General features: G+C 45.5%; 1 protein-coding gene across 12 annotated transcripts in view; it reads left to right on the forward strand.

The window, feature by feature from the left end:
• The window catches only part of rapgef2b (Rap guanine nucleotide exchange factor 2b), a 103,156-nt gene that overhangs the window by 77,200 nt on the left and 5,284 nt on the right, over positions 1-20,672 (forward strand). For 5 of the 12 annotated variants that reach the window (XM_087174047.1, XM_087174051.1, XM_023406422.2 and 2 more), the window contains 22 exons: positions 2,879-3,056; positions 4,845-4,981; positions 5,854-6,012; positions 6,918-7,070; positions 7,169-7,333; positions 7,628-7,735; positions 7,858-8,061; positions 9,587-9,695; positions 9,931-10,207; positions 11,080-11,237; positions 12,004-12,018; positions 12,492-12,732; positions 12,971-13,354; positions 13,504-13,715; positions 14,471-14,594; positions 15,100-15,123; positions 16,322-16,545; positions 16,810-16,977; positions 17,468-17,617; positions 19,276-19,477; positions 19,572-20,101; positions 20,216-20,637. In XM_087174047.1, the coding sequence (XP_087030173.1) occupies positions 2,879-3,056; positions 4,845-4,981; positions 5,854-6,012; positions 6,918-7,070; positions 7,169-7,333; positions 7,628-7,735; positions 7,858-8,061; positions 9,587-9,695; positions 9,931-10,207; positions 11,080-11,237; positions 12,004-12,018; positions 12,492-12,732; positions 12,971-13,354; positions 13,504-13,715; positions 14,471-14,594; positions 15,100-15,123; positions 16,322-16,545; positions 16,810-16,977; positions 17,468-17,617; positions 19,276-19,477; positions 19,572-20,101; positions 20,216-20,589 (4,296 nt within the window). In that variant the 3' untranslated portion in view covers positions 20,590-20,637. The remainder of the gene's footprint in view (positions 1-2,878; positions 3,057-4,844; positions 4,982-5,853; positions 6,013-6,917; positions 7,071-7,168; positions 7,334-7,627; positions 7,736-7,857; positions 8,062-9,586; positions 9,696-9,930; positions 10,208-11,079; positions 11,238-12,003; positions 12,019-12,491; positions 12,733-12,970; positions 13,355-13,503; positions 13,716-14,470; positions 14,595-15,099; positions 15,124-16,321; positions 16,546-16,809; positions 16,978-17,467; positions 17,618-19,275; positions 19,478-19,571; positions 20,102-20,215; positions 20,638-20,672) is intronic. The other 7 variants (XM_087174049.1, XM_023406418.2, XM_023406423.2 and 4 more) reach the window with 5 other exon arrangements.

The following is a 20,672-nucleotide window of genomic DNA, read 5'->3' on the forward strand; positions in this document are numbered from 1 at the left end:
GTTTTGTTCAGACCTCTGTCTGGCTCGTGTTTGTGTTGTGCGCAGGGGCATTAAAAATGTCTGAATACAGCTTTATAATTGCGCGTGAGGTCGGTGTGAATGAGTGTTACTGTTGAGTGGTGTGTGTGTGTGTGTGTGTGTGTGTGTGTGTGTGTGTGTGTGTGTGTGTGTGTGTGTGTGTGTGTGTGTGTGTTTGGTCATGCTGTCGCTGGCTGGGTCAGGTTGAACAGGCTCTACTGTCCCCAGTCTGTGATCCTGGTCTTAGAGCCATCTGCTAGCAGCTCTCTGGCAGTCTCCTGATATCTCTCTCTCTCTCTCTCTCTCTCTCTCTCTCTCTCCGAATCACACACACACACACTGTCCTGTTTTATCTTCTTTCTTCACCTTCTTTCTTCTCTGGATCGTTACACGTTCAGCTTTTCACTTATAGCAAAAAAAAAAAACAACCTGCTCTCCGCTTGTTAACCAGATCTATTTGTAACTTTGTTCTGTCTCAGTGTTTTAATCCTCCTCTCTTGTCGCAGGTGATCAAACGTCTCTGCTCAGCTCAGTGGCGATTCACTTAATGTGTGCGCTTGTGCTCGCTCTACCTCTTTATCAATCAGCTATTTCATTCATCAAGTTAATCATTTGAGTCCTTTTTTAAAGCAGACAGACCAAACATTTGCTGGTTTGAGGTCCTTTTTAATTTGAGGATTTGCTGCTTTTCTTTGACTTTAACAAGAATAAATTGAACATGTTCGTGGTTTGGACTTTTATTATGGACAAAATTTGAGTATGTCACATTCAGCTCTGGAAAAATTGTATTTTATGGCTTTTTATTGATGAAATTGATTAGTCAAGAATCGCAGTCAAAGTGTCAAGAGAAAGATTCATCAGAGCAGTTGTTTCCTAAACCTTTCAGCTTGTATCTGCTGAAACACAGTGTCTACTTGTGACCTCATGTCACTGCTTGAATATTTTATGTTGCAGAAGTTTTCTATCATTAGCTGGAGGTGTCAGAATCAATAACAGAGGCTAAATAAACACATCATGGCCTGGTCCTTAACACCTGGTCTTAGATTTAAATCGTATTCTACTTTACATTTTTCAACATTTAGCAGTGAGAAAACCGAGCAGGTTGTTGATGTAAAGCTCTGAATCCAGCTCTGATCTCCACGTCTCCACGACTGAAGCACCATACGAAGAGCACCGCATCATTTTCACGTCACTGCCAACATGGCGCACTGTTTTGTGTGTGAATAAATCATGAAATTGGTCCTTCAGAAGGACTCTGAAAGCATTGATCCAAGAATAGCCCTGATGAAATATTAACAGCACCTGACTTGCCCACTGACTCTTAATGCTTACTGCACATTTATGGATTTTTGACGCATACGTGACACGAAAACGAGCCCGTGCACGAATACAAAGGCAAACAATTCTAGGGTTTCTAACAAGTTGTGTCCACGTGGCGCCTTTTTTTTTTTTAGTAATTATGGCATTTGTAAAGGAACACGTGTGTCCTCTGAATATGCAGCATTCTGTGGTTTGAAAACAAAGAACTCAGGGAGTGTTTCAGATTCGTACATGAAATCCTGGAACGACATTTTGATCCTACATATCTTTTAGTTCCTTTATTCTTGTCTATTTGTTTTCATTTCAAATGCACAATACTGCTTGTATTGTTTACTGCTCCTCACTGAATCTGTGACTTTCCACTGTCCAAAGGCCACACACATACACCCACATCATCCTTGCAGACCCTGCCTGGCCCCACCCGCCGGTGATGCCCAAATGGCCACTCAGACACTGGCCTGAATCATTAATGAGCCTTTTGCACATGGCGTTTAAGGAGAAATGACATAGGGTTTCGTTGAGAGACCGGGTACGGGGACTCTGAGCTTTGAAAAATTAAAAGCAGACTGTCAGTCTGGGAGGTGAAGATGCGTCTGGCTCTGGGATTTTGTGGACATTTTGCAAAGGCAACCTTTTCTTCTCTTTCTATTAAGAAGCTTGAGGTTGAGCTCCACACTGAGGTAAGAGTGGTTAGTTATCAGAGCTTTTCCTCCTTTTTCCTGACTGCTTCGGTTTATTCCGTGAGAGGGTTTCATGTTGTGAACTGAACCAGCTTGTGGCCCCTCTGTCATCTATAGAAATATGTTCTTTGATTATAGCAGAGGAACTCCGTTAGCATCGCTCATGCACAAGTAATTGCATTACTTTCGCTCCTCGTCTTCCTTCATTTTCCTGGTTCCACACATTTTGCATCTTGTGCTTTCAAAGAACAGGATCTGGCTGCGAGGCAGGCGGTGGAGTTTGCTGAGAGGGAGAGGAGAGGAAGGTTGGGAGTTAATTAGCTCGGTGCTATGCATAGCAGGCTGTTTGGTATGCAGCGTTGATGCCTGTCTTTCTCATACTGTACTGAAAACCTCTAATCCATTTCATGAAGTGGGTCAAACCTGCACAAAGGGTCTTTTTTTTGGTGGGGGGGGCATTTGCTGTTGTTTGGAAATGCGGTGTGTTGCAGCTGATGTTTGTACTGTGAAATGATTTCAGGTGTGTGTGTGTGTGTGCTCTTGCACCTCTGCGTCCTTATTATGCTGAATTTTTACACTGGCTGTTTACGAATGAGTCTGAGGTTTGACAGTTGAGCATGAGTTGGTGCGGTCAGCAGCTACCAGTGTTTATAATGAGCATGCAGGTAGGTGATTTATTGTCTCGGGGCTTTCTGTGGACTCGCTGGTTATTGCACAGATTCGAACTCTGCCCCTTGGCTACGGGACAGCCCGCTGTGTTTTGCCAACCGCCGATGTTGGACGGAGACGCACCAAAATCCCTCCCCGCGCTCATCATCACCGATCAATAACTCATTTCTCATCTGTTTCCTGTTCCCTAGGCCACAGAGAACGAACCGGGTGACATGGACCTGAGTGGCCTGCCAGAGACCGCCGTCGACTCCGAGGAGGACGACGATGAAGAGGACATCGAGCGAGCGTCGGATCCCCTCATGAGCCGGGACATCGTGCGTGACTGCCTGGAGAAGGACCCGATGGACAGAACCGATGATGACATAGGTGAGCACCCAGTCGGGGTTTTATTGTCTCTCTCTGTCTGCGCTACGAGTTACAGAACAAACTGCTGTGAGCGTCAGTGTTTGCACCTCATGAACAGCGCTGTTGTAAATTCAGTGACACTTCTGTAGAGGTTCTGTGAAAAACACAGAGTTGCTCTCAGCTGGGACAGCGCTCGTCCTAATTTGAGATTAATTCAGTTCTCTATGAAAGCCACACCCTCGCTTCTTATTTAAATCGGTCACAGTAAATTTACATTTGTCTGAAGTCTGAACTCGCTCTCATTTACGATGTAAGCTTTCGAGTAATTCTCAAAGCCACATCAGGCTCCCAGTATCTCAGCCCTCAAAGCTGTGACTCAACTCCAATGATAGTGATAGGCATGTTTTAAAAAATAAGTCCACATTCTCAGAGCTTAGCTACAGATGTGGACTGAGGGAGGATGATGCACTGAATGTAGAGACAGTAAGAACGAGTGCCAACCTCCCTCCCCTCCCCTTTCGCTGATCCCGCCACTGTACACCCCCCCCCCCCCCCCCCCCCCCCTCCCTCCCTCCCTCTGCCGGCAGGCTTTTCTAGGTCACTCCAGCACATCCTCTCGCCTCACCTCTCCCAGCACATTAAACTTTCAGTGCTTCCGCAGCTTCACACACAACGCTGTTGCCATGCCAAGCACAGGTCAGCCTGAACGCCAGACTGCTGCCGGCCAGCCAGTGAAGGCGCGGCGGGTGATAGACCGATGAAGAGAGGAAATAAATTTAAACAATAAAAAAAAAAGACAACATGAACATTAGCATAAACCTTACTCTGCAAGATTTCGGTGTGTGCAGATACTGTGTTAATAAAAACTGTTTACAGTAAAGTCTGAGGATTATCCGGAGTAACAGGGAAACCTTGCTCTTCGGTTTTTCAATTGTGATTTTTTTTTTTTTGGGAGCTTTGAGCAGCACAGAGGGAATTCAGTGCAGCTATTGTTAGATACAGACGGGCAAGAGATTAAAGGAAAACCTGAAAACGAGTGGAGTCAAAGCCAGCATCCACAGGGCAGGAGGGGGTCACTGACTGATTTGATTAATATGAAAATGATGATGAAGTGAATCCTTCGCTCTGGCCTTCACAGTCGCCACATCTCAACCCCTATTTTTTTAATTTTGCACCGACGTGTTGGAAATCTCTCTCCACCGCCGTCATCGAAAAACACCAAATGAGGGAATATGTTCTGGAATAAAACTGTTCAACCCTCCAGTCCATTTCAGACTTACCAAGGTGCACTGAAGCTGTTCTGGCAGCTCGCCGTGTCCCGACACCTTAATCTGTCCCCCGTCTGTGCCTCGAGGGATGTGTGAGAAAAATGTGTTTTTTTTTCTCTTTTGTTCTTGGTCATTTAGAGGAGCAGAACCTTTAAATTAGATCATCGCTGACAGAGCGCTCAGGTCCAGTGTCCCCGGTGAACTCGCACGGAGGTCACCGAGTGAACTGTCAGCGATTATTCTTGGCGTGCCTTGGAAGCTCATATCAATGGAATTGATATTTGGCTTTATGTTCTCCAGATAATGATTCCGCCGTCGGCTAATCATTGCGGCGATGATCCGTTTTGATGCTCGGCCTCCAGCTCGTGCCGCCTTGGCTCGAAGCGAGGGCAGCGCAGGCTCGCCAAGAGCTCTGCGTGTCCTCTCTCTCTCTCTCTCTCTCTCTCTCTCTCTCTCTCCTCTGGGTGTCAAGACTCTGTTTGCTCTTTTTTTCTCAACCTCCTCCTCTTCCTCCGCTGTCTCTCCTCTGTCCCTCACACAGAGCAATTACTGGAGTTCATGCATCAACTGCCAGCATTCGCAAACATGACCATGTCAGTGAGGAGGGAACTCTGCGCCGTCATGGTTTTCGCCGTGGTCGAACGCGCCGGCACCATCGTTCTCAATGATGGAGAGGAGGTGTGTGTCCATCCATATTCATCCCCACACACACACACACACACACAAACCTGGTCTTGTGACTTTGTCTTGCCTTTAATTGTATTTTTATATATATATGTGTGTGTGTGTGTGTGTGTGTGTGTGTGTGTGTGTGTGTGTGTGAGGCAACTGAACCTCAGTCTCACCCCTTCACACCAATGAATCTTTCTTTTCCCATTTGATGTTTTTTTTTCTGCTCTATTAAACCTGAATGGGTGAACGTCTCTTATCACCGGGCCTCAGTACGATCCCCCAGGCAACTGAAGCAGGCGTCACATTTTCTCTTTCTCCCTGCTCCAGACATGACACGAGTTTCAATCAGCACAATTTGGGTTTTTTTTTTTTTGTTTTTTGCTATAAGCTACTCAAATAATAGGGCGCAGAACTTGGCTCGAAGGCCCGGACACTTAAGTGAAAGTCCGGTCGTAGAGAATTCAGGGTTCATCGAGCATATTGTTGCTGTCGGGGGTGAAAGCTGTGAGTCTACAAATTGCCAGCTTTCCAGGAATTCTTAAACAGAATTAGATTTTCTTCATTTCAATCAAGCAGTTTCTACTCATAACAATACTTGCGGTGTATTGCAGCTTATGGTTCTAGTTGTGTTTTGCTGGACGGCTCCAATATTCCCGTGCTATCGCTGTATCCCTCCGAGGAAAGTCAGAAACCATCTGTTAGCTGCAGCGGTCGCCTTGTGGTTCGTTTTGATAAATAACATCGACTGATTAAGGGACAACAGCTGCTGGGAATATTATTAGCCTGAACTTCTTCTGATCTACAAAGTTAGTATTGTTGTAGTGGCCTTTCTTTTCTCCCTCCAACGTCTAACTACTGTAACCGTGTGTTCTGGTTAGTTGGACTCCTGGTCAGTGATTCTGAACGGGTCGGTGGAGGTGACGTATCCAGACAGCCGGACAGAGATCCTGTGTATGGGCAACAGCTTCGGGGTGTCACCAACCATGGAAAAGGAATACATGAAGGGCGTGATGAAGACCAAGGTGGACGACTGCCAGGTAAGATCATAATGTTCTTGCTCAGGATCAGTGAGCTCTTCGCCTGTCCTCTGTGGCTGCGTCCGCACTGCTACGTTTTCACTTTAAAATAACGTTTTCAAATGAAAATGACTAGCACGGATGAGAGCCAATCAGGAGAGACCATGGGTGTCTACATCATCATTTCCAAAGGTCTCTGTAATCGCCTGTCCAGACGACAACGAAACCCCAGAGTTTTCAAACTAAATCGGGATCAGCAGCGTTTCCAAACGTCTCTCCATTTTCAGCGATCGAAAACTCCAGAGTCGTGTGTCTGTAGCATGTATCTCATGGCACAAACTCTGCCATCGTATGATATTAATTCCCACTGTGACCCACTTGTGCAGAAAGTATTTGCACCCATGACACAAAGTGGTTTTGGCCTTAGATGTGAGAAATAACAATTCAGAGAAGAAGAAAAAAGGCCAGTTCGTGTAAAAGAGAAAGATCACATTTTTTTGCATCGTGTCTTGAAAGAGATGAAATACGAAACAGTGAAAGTAAAGACCCTGAAATGTTTTAGTCCTTTAATCATCAGGAGCTGAGCTCATCAGGCTGAGATGAGAACATCTTTGCTCGTAATTAGTGAAAGCCCCTTTTTTCATAATTTATCTCTGGGAATAGTAGTTTAGTTGCTATGCAGAATTTATTTCTAGTCGTCTGGTATCAGTTTTATTTTATTAATTTAACTTTCGTTTGTCCGTTCATTTATGAGTTCCAGTCAGTTGCTCTGTAAGAAATGACGCTAACAGATCAAGAATCAAGAGGATCCAGTGACAGAAATATCAAACATGTTTAAAACAAACCAAACGCAGGAGAAATATTTATGTTTGTTTCAGAATGAATTAAATCTGTGTCTAACTCTCGCTGTGCTTGGTCTCGTCCAGTTTGTGTGTATAGCCCAGCAGGACTACTGCTGCATCCTCAACCAGGTGGAGAAGAACATGCAGAAGGTGGAGGAGGAAGGGGAGATCGTCATGGTGAAGGAGCACCGCGAACTGGACCGCACCGGCACCAGGAAAGGACACATCGTAATCAAGGTGACAAACCGACGTTTCAGGAGTCTCGGTGTAACATCAGACAGCTGAGTGATGACGTATCTTATCCTGATAACTAACAATACAATGATGAACCTCAGGGCACACCGGAGCGTCTCACCATGCACCTAGTGGAGGAGCACTCAGTGGTGGACCCCACCTACATCGAGGACTTCCTGTTGACCTACAGGACCTTCCTCTCCAGCCCCATGGTCGTGGGCAAGAAGCTCCTGGAGTGGTTCCACGACCCCAGTCTCAGGGACAAGGTGCGGGCAGGAGGACTTTTACTTACCTGCATGAAATAATTCAAATATTAATGTTGTTCCCCTTCTCTATATCACACTTCCTGTCACTATTCACTGTCCTATCGAATAATAAAGTCATAAAATGGGCAAAATAATAACTTTAAAAATGAAAATACAGAATTTATACCCTTTGAAATATCGGTTTAACAAAAGTTTTAGACATCTGTGAGTCAGGATGAACAGAACAGTATGTTTACACAACCAGTAAACCAGTAAACCGTGTGTTGACCTGTGCTGATCATGTGATTGCTCCAGGTTACACGGGTAGTCTTGCTGTGGGTAAACAATCACTTCAACGACTTTGAGGGTGACCCCGCCATGACTCACTTTCTGGAGGAGTTTGAAAACAATCTGGAAAAAGAAGTAAGTGTAACGAGCGAGATTGTGAACATGCAAAACTCGATTTGGTTCATTTCTTTTCTTTTCTAAACTTCATCCTCACGTGTTTGTGTTTGTGTGTGTGTGTGTGTGTGTTATCTTTGCAGAAAATGTGTGGGCACCTCAGACTGTTAAATATAGCATGTGCTGCTAAAGCCAAGCCGCGGCTGGTGACACTGACCAAGCCGTCCAGGGACTCTCCACTGGCGTTCAGCCTTCTCGGAGGTCAGGAGAAAGGTTTCCGCATCTTTATCGATGCCGTGGAGCCCGGGAGCAAGGCAGCAGAAGCCGGCCTTAAGCGTGGGGATCAGGTAAGATATCTTTCGTCTTTACCGTTTTAACTGTCATCGCACAATGTGTTTGGTGTCTCAGTAGAGGAAGCTTCCACCATCCTCCATGACATCCTCTACATTTACCATCCTAACGTGTCTGTGAGCAAACATCGCTACTGCTTCTGCTTTGAGAAAGTGTCTGCAGTTTGTTAAAATCTTGGGATTTCCTCTTGAATTTTAGGGATAAAAACTACCTTCAATATATATATAATAACCTCAGAGTTTCACAAGTTTAGCAGTCTCAAATTTTTTTCTTTCTGTAGGCTGTGATTGTGAAGAGAAATCACCCCCGTCACACAGAGCAGCACTAGAATTGATCCTTTTTTCTTTTTTTTTTTTTTTTCCTGTCTAAGTTAATTTTTGTTGTGAAATTGGTTTTACATTTTTTGCTCTAACTGGCATTAAAAGGCTGCAGGCACCCCGTGCTGGCTTTCTCCTCACAACTTGAATTTCTCAAACATTTTCACACATTTCAGTCCTCAGGGCTTTAAGCAAAGTCCCTTAATCCTCGAAACCATCTTGAGAGTGTGTGGATGCGAGTTAAGCCCTCTTGACTCCAAACATCCCCTGCAGCTGTTTCCCCCAAAAGGAAGCAGAGAAGCTGACATCCTTGGAAGCATTCACTCTCTCACACCCGCTTACACCTTCCATTTTTTCCACAGCCTCACTTACTGCCATCGTTTACTCGGGACCTATCATTTCAGAGCTTTAGTATTAATCTCAGTGGTTTTGACATCGGGTCATTAGCAGCAGTCCCTCAGTTGTAAACTTCAGCATCTCACTGATCCCGAAGCAGACATTTGGTTTTGTGAGTGAGTCTTTATCGGCAGCAGAGGGACGGCCGGTTCTTACATCACAGTCAAAGGTGACTTCCTTCTCCACTAAAGAGGAAGCGGTGAAGCCTGGTTGGCACATTGTGTTTAAATGCAAATATCCGGCTCCTGTACAGAGGTCAAGCTGTTCAGACAAAGACATGGCAATTGGAAGGTGGCATGTCCGACGTTAATGTCAAAACCATGTGTCAGACTGAATGTCATGATGCACAACACAGCCAGCGTTTGGCAGTTTATTACCTGCCTTTGTTCGCTGAATGAAATGTAGTACAGAGGTCGTTACCTGGCTCGTTTCCTTTACTTCACGGTTCAACACTTTTCTGCAAAGATCCAATACAGATTTAAGGATTTTTTTTTTTGTCGTAGCACTCATGTTTACATTTTTCTCCAAACATTAATGGATCATTTTACCTCCTTAGACCTTTAAAATCATTCAAATTAATCACTTTGAAAAGGAAAAATAACAGTTTGACCAACTTGGCACAAAACAAATGAGACCATTAACAGACATTACTTTGTTTGCAGGGGTCAGAATCACAGAGTTCAACACGTGGCCGCTGCATAATCACCTCTGCTGCTCTGAATAATTGTGTCGTTAGTAAGACGTGAAGTCTGTACCTGTGTGATGGACGGTCAGGGAGATGTACCTGATGGATTTCTTCTCTCTGCAGATCTTGGAGGTCAACGGGCAGAACTTTGAGAATGTCCAGCTCAGCAAAGCCAACGAGATTCTGAAGAACAACACTCACTTGTCCATAACTGTGAAAACAAACCTCTTAGGTAAGGTTTCAAATGTCAAATTTGTGAGAAAAGTTCACCTTTTTGTTTACATTTTGTCCTTTGTTATATGTCCTTTACATACAGGAATCAAAACCCATTAAAATAAATAATGAAAGACAAACAGAAAGTGCTCAAAGACTAAAAGAAAAGAGAAAGAGAGGAGCTGGCAGGAACTCTAAATGATGTAACACAGAGAACATGACTCGTCTCTTGACGTCTCTTCCCTCCTTCCCAGTGTTTAAAGAGCTGCTAACGAGGCCAGAACACGAGCATGACCTGGATGGTGAGGAGGAACACGACAGAAAGAACGGGGCGCCGCACCTTCCAAAGATCGGAGACATCAAGAAGGCGAGCCGCTACTCCATCCCCGACCTGGCGGTGGACGTGGAGCAGGTGATGGGCCTGGAGAAGGTCAGCAAGAAAGCCAAGACCAACACGGTGGGAGGACGCAACAAGCTGAAGAAGATCTTCGACAAGACGCTCACCAGCATCCTGCCTCCTAAACCATACAAGTAATAACAGCAATAACATGTTCACATGTGAAGTGACTTTTATTACAAACCAAACTGACCACACAAACAGTCGTTGGGCTTCCCCTGTTGACAGTTCTAGATGGATGTTTGATTTTAATACCCAGTAATCATGTTAGATTGTGTTGGTAAACTGCACGCAGCATGCCTGTTCACCAGATTAGCAGGTCTGTGATTATCTTATATTAAAAAGATGCTGAAAGTGAGACAGAGAGAGAGAGACAGTGAAAGACAGTTTGTATTTTCCTCTTTAGTTCTCTGTGCAGAGACGAAGCAGTTACATATTCCACTCTCTGCACTTATTCCTGACATTGCATCATGCAACTCTGCGCTACGGGATCGATCAGTCACCGGCTGAGCTGAATCTGAAAGATATATCCAAAATAGTCAGAAGATGGAGGTTTTTCCCTGAAGATTAAAAAGCCTAATAATGTATTTTATCACAATATAATAATTGCATCTGATGTTAAAGGAGATGATGGTGTATATTTTTGAAATTTTTGCAAGATAGATTAGAGATACTGATGCCATTGGAGCCACATCAGCTGTGCCAGCACTGAGCTTTTCTAGCTGTCGTTGCTAAGGACAACAGGTTTGTCATCTGGTTTGTTGTTCTGATGCTCTAGCAGCCGGTCCAGGACTCAGATTGATCTTTCTGTTCACTGAGCCGAATGTGATCGCACCAGTCAACCGGTCTTTGGTGTGAAATGTGGATCTATTTCATGTGGAATATATTCTGTGCAGCCAGAGGTGTCCACGCCTCCCGCTTCTTGCCAACACAGACATCGCCCCCTGTCTTTTGTTGACAGAACTGCGGTCTCACCCATCCCATGCTCTCCCTCTCGCCCCCACAGTGACGTGTGCGTGGGCCAATCGCAGGACGACAGCATTGTGGGGATGAAACAGTCCAAACAGATCCCACCGGCTCTGCCCGTCAGCGGGAACCTGTCGTCGTCAAACCCGGATCTTCTGCAGTCGCACCACCGCATCCTGGACTTCAACAACCAGCCTGGTGGGTTTCTAACTGTCATCTGGATAAAATGTGAAACTGGGACCTTTTGTCGCAAAAATCACTTTTATTTTGTTTTCTTTAAACATTTGACATCATCATTTTAAAATAAGATCAAACAAATGTCCTTTATTTGAATTAAATCTTTTATGGCTAATTTGTGTTAGAAACCTAATACACTGTAAAGAGGCAGTTGAGATTTTAATATTTAGGAACCCTGAGAAGTGTTTTTTAAATATTGGACACCAGATTATGATAAAATATTAAATCTATACCCTTTTCTGGAAATGTATTTGATTAGCAATTTGACTAACCAAGGTCACCTCAAGGTCTGTTTAGTAGCTTTTCTGCGTCTTTCGATCTTTCACACGATCTTCATCAACAGATGGAGCCTGCCCGGTTGTCATAGAAACATCTTGTCCATGACCTCGAGGTTTACCAAGGTCAAAAAGGAAACTCGTTTGAAACACAGTTTATAGATAAAACAACCAGGTTTAAATGTTTGTTTATGAGATAATCCACTGGTATCGCTTCACATGGATGCAACAAATTTGAAAATATAAATCGTGGTTATTGATTTGCAACACTGGTTAATATTAAAGATATATGTGTGACAGCTTATATCACAGTATATACATTCACATCATCCAGCCATTCAATCAGTTTTATCACTCTGCCACATGTATAGAGCCACTTTTACTATAAACTCTATATTTTTACTGCATCTTCATTAACTCCTGTCCATCACATGTTGTTTATGTCCTTCCAGTTCCAGTCATACTGAGTGAGTACATTCTCTCCCCGTGATCCTGCCTCTCCAGGCACAGCCGAGTCTTTGTCAGTGCCGTCAGACTCGCAGACATTAATGAGCTGCTGTACTGTAGTTCGCTGATGTAACACAAACTCAGTTAATCTGCATTCATGCTTGTGGATGCTAATTGAGTAACGCTAACAGCACTGACCTCTCAGTTTTCTGTGGGCACATGGAAGGGGATTTCTGTCACGGAGATTTGGGATCATATGATTTGTGTGGAGGAAGTGTGTCTCTGATCAAACTAATGAATTATGGGAAATGAGGTTTTGTGGGTGACATCACAAAAGGTGCTGGTGTGTTTTTGCTAAAAGAAAATGCTGGGAAGATGGAATGGCTTTTGGTAAATTAAAAAGAGAAAAATCACGGCTGTTACTGAGACTTCGTAGTAAAACGATGTTGATGAATAAGAATGAATCCTCATTACCACGATGTGTTGTCCGCAGATATGTCAGACCAGGTGTTACGAGTCTTCAAGGCGGACCAGCAGTCTCGGTACATCATGATCGGGAAGGACACGACGGCTAAGGAGGTGGTGGCCCAGGCCATCAGGGAGTTCGCCCTGACTGCAGCAGCGGAGGCTTATTCACTATGCGAGGTGTCCGTCACACCAGAGGGCGTCATCAAACAGAGGCGGTTACCAGACCAGCTTTCTAAACTAGCCGACAGGATCCAGCTGAGCGGCAGGTAATGATGTCTCCGGACGCCACACTGGCTAAATAAAGGGAAAGAAAATGAATAATGTTAACAGTTATTTTCATCATCAAATCATTTTTACACTTAAATATCCAACGTTATTTAAGTGTTTGGTATTTTTGCTTAATTAAAACAATCTCTTATTGAATTTTCAGTTGTTTACTTGATCAATTATTTGTTTCAGCACTAAAATGAATTTTAAAAATCGCACGTTTTCCTCCGTCATCAGATACTACCTAAAGAGCAACATGGAGACAGAGACGTTATGTTCAGATGAGGATGCCCAGGACCTCCTTCGAGAAGGCCAGATCTCTCTGCTGCAGCTCAGCACGGTGGAGGTGGCCACTCAGCTGTCGATGCGGGCCTTCGAGCTCTTCTGTGCCATCGAGCCCACCGAGTATATCGACGACCTGTTCAAGCTGCGCTCCAAGACGGGCTCAGCCAGCCTGAAGCGCTTCGAGGAGGCCATCAATCACGAGACCTTCTGGGTGGCCACGGAGGTGACGCGGGAGCCCAACCAGCTGAAACGCATGAAGACCGTCAAACACTTCATCAAGATTGCGCTGCACTGCCGCGAGTGCAAGAACTTCAACTCCATGTTTGCCATCATCAGGTGAGAGGGGGGAACGAGTTCTGCACCATGTTTTACTGAGTCGATTTGGTTTTTCATCTTATTTATTCTATAATACTTCAACTATAGCTTCTAATAAAAGACAGCAATCAACTAAACCAGATTAATTGAACATGTGGTCCTCCCCACAGCGGTCTGAACCTGGCTCCGGTCTCCAGACTGAGGGGAACTTGGGAAAAGCTACCGAGCAAGTACGAGAAGCTGTTCGGGGACCTGCAGGACCTCTTCGATCCTTCCAGAAATATGGCCAAGTACAGGAATGTCCTCAACAATCAAAACCTCCAGCCACCAATCATCCCCCTGTTCCCCGTCATCAAGAAGGACCTCACCTTCCTACACGAAGGTAAGATCATGTGTCTTTTATAAACGTTATTCACCTGATTCCACCTCCAACATGGTGCCATCTTGTAAAGCTGACAGTAAATTCACCAGTGACTGAAATACTGTCCGTTTGATGTATGAAATTAATTCAGATTGTAAACAGAAAGATAAGTTTTCAAACTGTGAACTTAGTGAACTTAACATTTCAATAAACGCTAGCAAAAAAAATTTAAATATGATATTTAAATGTAATTTAGTAATTGTGTCATTTAAATGTTTAATGTAATTTGAATATTTTTTTATAAATGTGACCAAAACACACCAAACTGTGAATTCCACCATTTTGAGGCTACTCCTCTAAGCTAGGCTAGCTGCCTTTTTAGTGAGGCTAGTTTAGCTTGTATTGTTTTGTTTTTCCTCTGTTCTTTGAATTTAGCTGCCCACTGTTTTATTTACGCTGTATAAGTGAATTACTATGATAAGGTATGGGCTGATGAATACATCATGGCTATCTCCCCAGCTAGCTTTAGCATTAAGATAGCTTTCTTGCATTAATGCTAACTCTCAGTTGATTTGCTTTTGTAGCAACTGCAGATTTAATACGTGGCTTCCTTAGAAATCAGACATTATCTTGCAGTTATGATTTTTTTATGTGATAAAACAAAGAGAGTGTCAGTTTCTGGTGTAGTGCAGCTGTTTGTTCCTGCTGTGCTTCTGCTCGATATTATATGTGTGACTTGTTGGTATTCACCTTCTTTTCGTCCCCCTGTTTCTCAGGCAATGACTCTAAGGTGGACGGCCTGGTGAACTTTGAGAAGCTGAGGATGATTGCCAAAGAAATTCGCCATGTTGGTCGCATGGCGTCCGTCAACATGGACCCGGCCCTCATGTTCCGGACAAGGTGAGGACACTTTAAAAAAGACAAAACAAAAACAAAAACAAAGCCAGATTTCAGGTAATTAGTGACCCTTCACCCTCCCTGTAGGACCAGTCAGCACACTTCTGACTAACCAAACTGTGTGGGGTTAGCCAGTTCACATAGATTCAGAAAAGATTTCTGCATCACGCTTTTCTTTCAAGCAGCTGTTCCCTCTGGCAACTGTTTCCTCTGGCAACTGTTTCCTCTGGTAACTGTTTCCCCCATACACATTGTTGGCATAAAATGTGCACAGTGCTCCCGTGAAAGTGTTTGTCTTTGTCTAATGATGTCTTTTCCTAGTGGAGTGTTGCCATTTGATTTCCTCTCCGCTGACTGTCATGTGGGTCTCTGGTGAAATTTGCTTCTCTTTGGTGATCTTGGTGGTCTTTCCTGTCCTAAGCTTTGTCCCCTTCTCTCTTTCTCTCTCTCTACTCATCCACCCTTTGCCCCCCATGCTTCTCTTGTTCATGGCACCCGCCCTCTCTAGGAAGAAGAAATGGAGAAGTTTAGGGTAAGTTTGGTGACCCCTGCAGCCTTTTGCATTCCCTGCACCACGACCTTTGTATCCCGCCAATATGCGCGCTTCTTTTCCTCTTCGTTTCCATTAACCGGTTTGAGTTGAACCCTCCCACTAACACTGCCTGACCCTAACCGAAGGGCATGAATTAAACAAAGGTCACTTATGCTGACGTAGCTATTTACCACATAATGTTTGTGACACGCAGAATATCACTTCTCTTTCATTCCTAAACCAATACACATATCTCCTAAACATGCAACAAATCATTACTAATCCAGGGATCTAGCCTTGCAAAGCAAACGTGACCTCTTGTGATGTGTTGTTTTACCTAACAATATGCATGCAACGTCTTTGAGGTTTGATCTGTGCATCAAACCTCCAAACAGCCAGAGATTCTGGATATAAAGTTTGTTTGTTTTTTTTTATCATGCTTTACATTCTTGTGGTCAAATGGGACATCATTGAGCACACTGGGAAACATACACACATACACATTACATTCACCTAAAGAGAGAAGGAGGTTTTCACTTCTGTATCCCATGATTATGATTTTAGCATCTTGTAATTATGAGAAAACTGTCATTTTCTCATAATAATGAGACGTCAATCTGAGAAACATGAGCTGCTTCGCTGTAATCACGACACGCTGAAGTCATATTTATAAGTATTTTTCTTTTCTTTGGTGAATGCAATGTGTAGAAATTGTGTGTTTTTTTTATTTTTTTATTTACAGTCGGAAATGAAACCTGATAAATTTCTTTCCGGTGATTTCTCAGTGACTGACACTGAAGCCCTTGTTCTGTTACTGTTTGTCTGAAACCATGTGCAAAGAAAAAGACTTTAACTGCTACTACAACCAGCTCTGACTCAAGCCACAGAAATGTAAACTATGACCGTGTTACACTAGTAGAACGCCCCCCGCCCCCCTTTCTACTCCCCTGTTGTTTGACTATAACCCCCCCCCACCCAAACTGCCTGGAATGTCTGGAATGTATTGGTGTTGAGAAGAATACCTAAAGCTGCTCTCTGCATGTCCTAGTTTAAACACCATGCCCTCTGTGCAGCCCAGTAGCGTATCAGTACATCCAGAACTGACTCTAGGTTCCTTCACCGTCTAAAACAATATCTTTCTTCCATGTTTTCGTGTGTCTTCCTCTGTATCTGTGCGGGTGTCCTCGTGTGCGACCAGGTCTCTAAGCCAGGGTAGTGCCAATGCGGCAGTGCTCGACGTCACCCAGACGGGCGGGCACAAGAAGCGGGTGCGTCGCAGCTCCTTCCTGAACGCCAAAAAGCTTTACGAGGACGCGCAGATGGCCAGGAAGGTCAAACAGTACTTGTCCAACCTCAGCCTGGAGACGAACGAGGAGAGCCTGCAGACGCTCTCGCTGCAGTGCGAACCCTCCATCAGTACGCGTGAGTTTGTGACACAGCTTTGTACACACACACACACACACACACACACACACACACTAGTTCCCAGGATTCACAGCCCAGAGGCAGACAGGGTGGGACCGCTGTAGTAACACGACACTCAGACTCGTTGGCAGGGAATAAGAACGGCTGAACCAATCGGCCATTTTCACATTGTTAATTTGATCCACGAAACAAACCTCACTGTCCATCAGCAGAAAACTCCTCATATCTCCTCATGAGCCCGTTCTTTCTCACCAAACTCAGTACCCAAGAATGCCGGTGGGAAACGACCCGACACCTCCCCAGTCGTGTCCAGAGCTGCCAGTCAACAGAGGGGCCAGTTGGCCAAAGGAAACCAGGCCCTCCAGGTCCCCGCCGTGGCCCTGTACCCATCCCGAAAGAAAGTGCCAGTCAAAGATCTGCCGCCTTTCGGTAAGATTAAGATCATTGAGATGCTTTCAGATGCTCTAATAATAATGAATCCTTTTTAATTACTTTACATTTATCACCCTCATGGTGCTTGACAAGTTGTATTTCATTAACAGGACGAACATTTTCTCATATAGAGGTGTTTGTTTTGAAAAATGTGCTTGAATTCAACAATCACTGTAATAATTCCAGTACCACTCGCCCCTAGAAAAAGCTTTATATATTCTTCTTTCCTGGGTGATTTCTCTTGATAACAGCGTGGAGGCCATTGCCTTGTTTTCTCTTCCACATCCTGTAATCTGCAGACAATAGCAGAGCCGGCCTTCGTAGCTTCTCTGTGGTGTTGCTGCCACCTAGAGGCCGTCTGACAACAAGCACGCACAGGGAGGAAAAAAAATCCCAGACAAAGCAGTTTAGCATCCCAATACCCTCGGGGGGGAATGGCAGCGTCCCTGATGCTAATTCTGCTCATCTTCTCGCAAAATGTCCACAGGCACCAGTTCTCCTCAGTCTCTGAAGAAGATCCTGTCTCTGTCAGAGGAGGGGAGCGACAGGCACCGGAGGCCGCCAGAGGACACAGTGTCCAACGCCTCCTCTCAGCTCTCGTCCCCTCCCACCTCCCCCCAGAGCTCGCCCAAGAAGGGTAAGTAAGCCAATAATCCTCCCTCCCTCCCACACCACTCTCCAGGCTCCTTCTCTCAGGTCATGATGTGCCACACATGCCACCTGGTGGTTGCCTTCATGAATTGCATCAAGTTTCAGCTTCTTCTTTTTTTTTTTGCAAAGTGTGTTTTTACCTTGTTTTCCACCTTTTTCCAAGACAAGATCATTTTGTTGCTTTGGAGACTTCTTAACCGGATCTCCTTTTACTTATTGAATAGATGTAGTAATTAGCACTTTCACCGAAATGAGTAGATGTAAGTGAAACAAACAAACCACTATGACAACATGCACTAATTAGCAGCTGTCGTCAAATCCCTGCACGCTGAACCTCACCACAAAAAAAGACAGTAGGTAACCAGAGCTGCTCGCCCAGCTCCGGTCTACAAAGTGTTGAACCTGTCATGTGTTTGTCTTTGGTTGTTGTCACAGAGCTGTGAACATGAGCAGACCGCAGGCTCAGGAATACGTGCCCCACCTCTTTACCCGCCGCTGCAGCCACAGATAAACTAGCACTGGTCTGGTGGTGAACAGGTTCCTGTTGGTCTAAGATCTATCGAAATCTATCAAATTTGAATATATTCGTTTATGAAAAATATCATAAATAATGATACAAAAGTTTAAGACTTTTCTCTGCCTCAAAAAGAGTGAAAATTGCTCAGTTTGATCCAAAAAGATTAGTGAGCGATGACGAGCATCAGAAATGTTTCTTGTTTCTTGCAGCTGCCTCTGTCTGCAGCTGGACTGGATGGTTCGACCTCCGCACTCTGAATAATCTGGCTTTGTAGAAAGACCTCTGTTGTTTTTGTGTTTCTGGAGCTGAAGTTTAAAGTGACTTAACAAACTGTTTTTGTCATTACTGAAACCTGGAAGCTTTTGTGAGTCCGTGTGTCTCCTGGTCGAGGCTAATCCCGGTCCGTTGGCACTTCCTCTGTTTGCTCCGCATCTTTAAATTTACAGTGACGCTTCCTTTAAACATTCCTTCCTCTCCTCAGACGCAGAAGTATGGAGGAAGAGGAGAGGTCACCGGGTTGACTTATGCTGATGATGGCTGGGAAATATGACCACTTGGCTATTAAACTCTATAGCTGAGCTACAGCAAATACCGTGATGACAGTCGCCTATAACGAGGAAATATGTTCTTACATGTGTCAGCAGTCAGCAGCAGTGATTTCTCTATTCAGTGTTGTGCAACTCCCAGTCGTGTCACAGTTATTATCTCAACTTTTCCACACTGTTCAGCGCTGTGTTGTCGTAGTAAACCGCCGTTTCAGTAAGAATCTGATGCGCTCATCCCCGAGGAGCCGGCTGACTAACTCGGAAACGTCGCTGTACGATTACCCTGTGTGTTTAAAAACTGACAGAGACAAGATATGTGAATTAGAGACGATTTATGGTGCGAGGAAGAAGGAGTCAACCTGCCATACGTTATTTTGATGTCTCATCGGGGGATTGGAGCTGTGTGTTGGAGTTTGGCTGAGAGCCACTCAGCACACAGGAGGCTGTTAGGGCTTTTGTGTAGCGCTGTATATTCCTGAGTCATTTAGTCTTGTCTGGTTCACTCTTCGCAAAAACGTTGGTGGGACTGAAGTTCACAAAAGAATCAAAATTGAAATCGAAGTCTCTCTCTTCATCGTCCAGGTTACAACAGGATGGGAGACGCCTACTCAGACTCCGGTCACAGCGAGATCTCGTCTCGCTCCAGCCTCGTCAGTAACTCGTCTTTCGACATGGCGCAGGAGGAGAGGAGGCTCCGTCACTCTGGAGGAGTTGGGGATTCTCACATCGGGGGGCCGAGGCTGGAACGAAGAGCCACGACCGACCCCGACCAGTACAGCCTGGGGTAAGAACACCGAGGACTCAGTCAGAGAATCTGTTGTTTTATTTGTCTCACTTTAAAAACTAATTGTTTTGTTTTTTTTCGTACCACATCGCAGGTCGTATTCATCGATGCAGGACTGTCGGGGTATTTACGCCGGCTGCCCGACAGTTCTCTCCTCGCCCAGTTCAGAGGAGCTAACTCAGGATCAGGGCGATCGCGTTTCTCTCGATGCTGCAGACAGCGGCCGCGGCTCCTGGACTTCCTGCTCCTCCGGTTCCCATGACAACATCCAGACCATGCAGCAGGGACGTAGCTGGGAGACTCTGGCCTTTAGTGTAGGCGGCGGCGGGGGCGGCATCGGAGGGCTCCCTCCTGGCGGACCGGAGGCCTTTTTAGGAGGACCCGCTGCACTGTGGGCAGCGCAGGCCAGGGGGAGCTGGGCGTCGGCCAGCTCCTCTTCATCCTCAGCGGCGTACTGGGGGGAGGACTCTGAGGGTGACACCGGCACCATCAAGAGGAGAGGAGGCAAGGACGTCAACGCCGACCCAGAAACAAGTAGCATCACATCCACGGGGTCAGAGGACGCCAAGCACCTGAGCCGGCCGTCTCCGTCACCCATCACCGCTGGGGGTAAAGGCCTCATTTGTGAGTGACTGCACGTCACAGTCCAGTTGCTTTATCAGAAATACTTCTTCATGGATTTTATTCTAAAAGTATTTCAGGTGCCTCATCATTATCCTCTCTGTTGTGTCCCCGCAGCGCGGAAAGAAAGCCGTTACCGCGAGCCTCCCCCGACTCCCCCCGGCTACACCGCCCTGACCATCTCTGACCTCGCCGAGGGACAACACCCGGCCCCGTCTGTTCCCACGACCACGGCGACCCACTCGGGCCGCCGGCCTCCAGACTACACCACAGCTCTGCAGCGCTCGCGCATGGTCACCCAGTCGCCTGACTCCCACCAGGCTCACCAGGGGGCAAAACAGCGGGCGGGCGGCCTCCACCGCACTCGCTCACCGGCCGAGGAGCAAGAGCCCGATGAGGAAGAGGAGGGTGAGTCCTTGTCTTCCAAACTAGTCGCTCTGAGGAAGCCAAAGCCAGTGGCACAGCACACACCTGAGACTCCCAGACCATGAGAGTGTGTGTACGGGGGTTAACAGGCAGGGCCCCTCTCCCCAAGGCAGGTAAAAACTAATTTATCAGGTTGCCCCCCCCCCCC

Source organism: Seriola lalandi, unplaced genomic scaffold (assembly GCF_002814215.2).
Source record: "Seriola lalandi dorsalis isolate HSWRI2012SDOR001 ecotype SW California unplaced genomic scaffold, Sedor1 jcf7180002054307, whole genome shotgun sequence".
Lineage (NCBI taxonomy): Eukaryota > Metazoa > Chordata > Actinopteri > Carangiformes > Carangidae > Seriola > Seriola lalandi.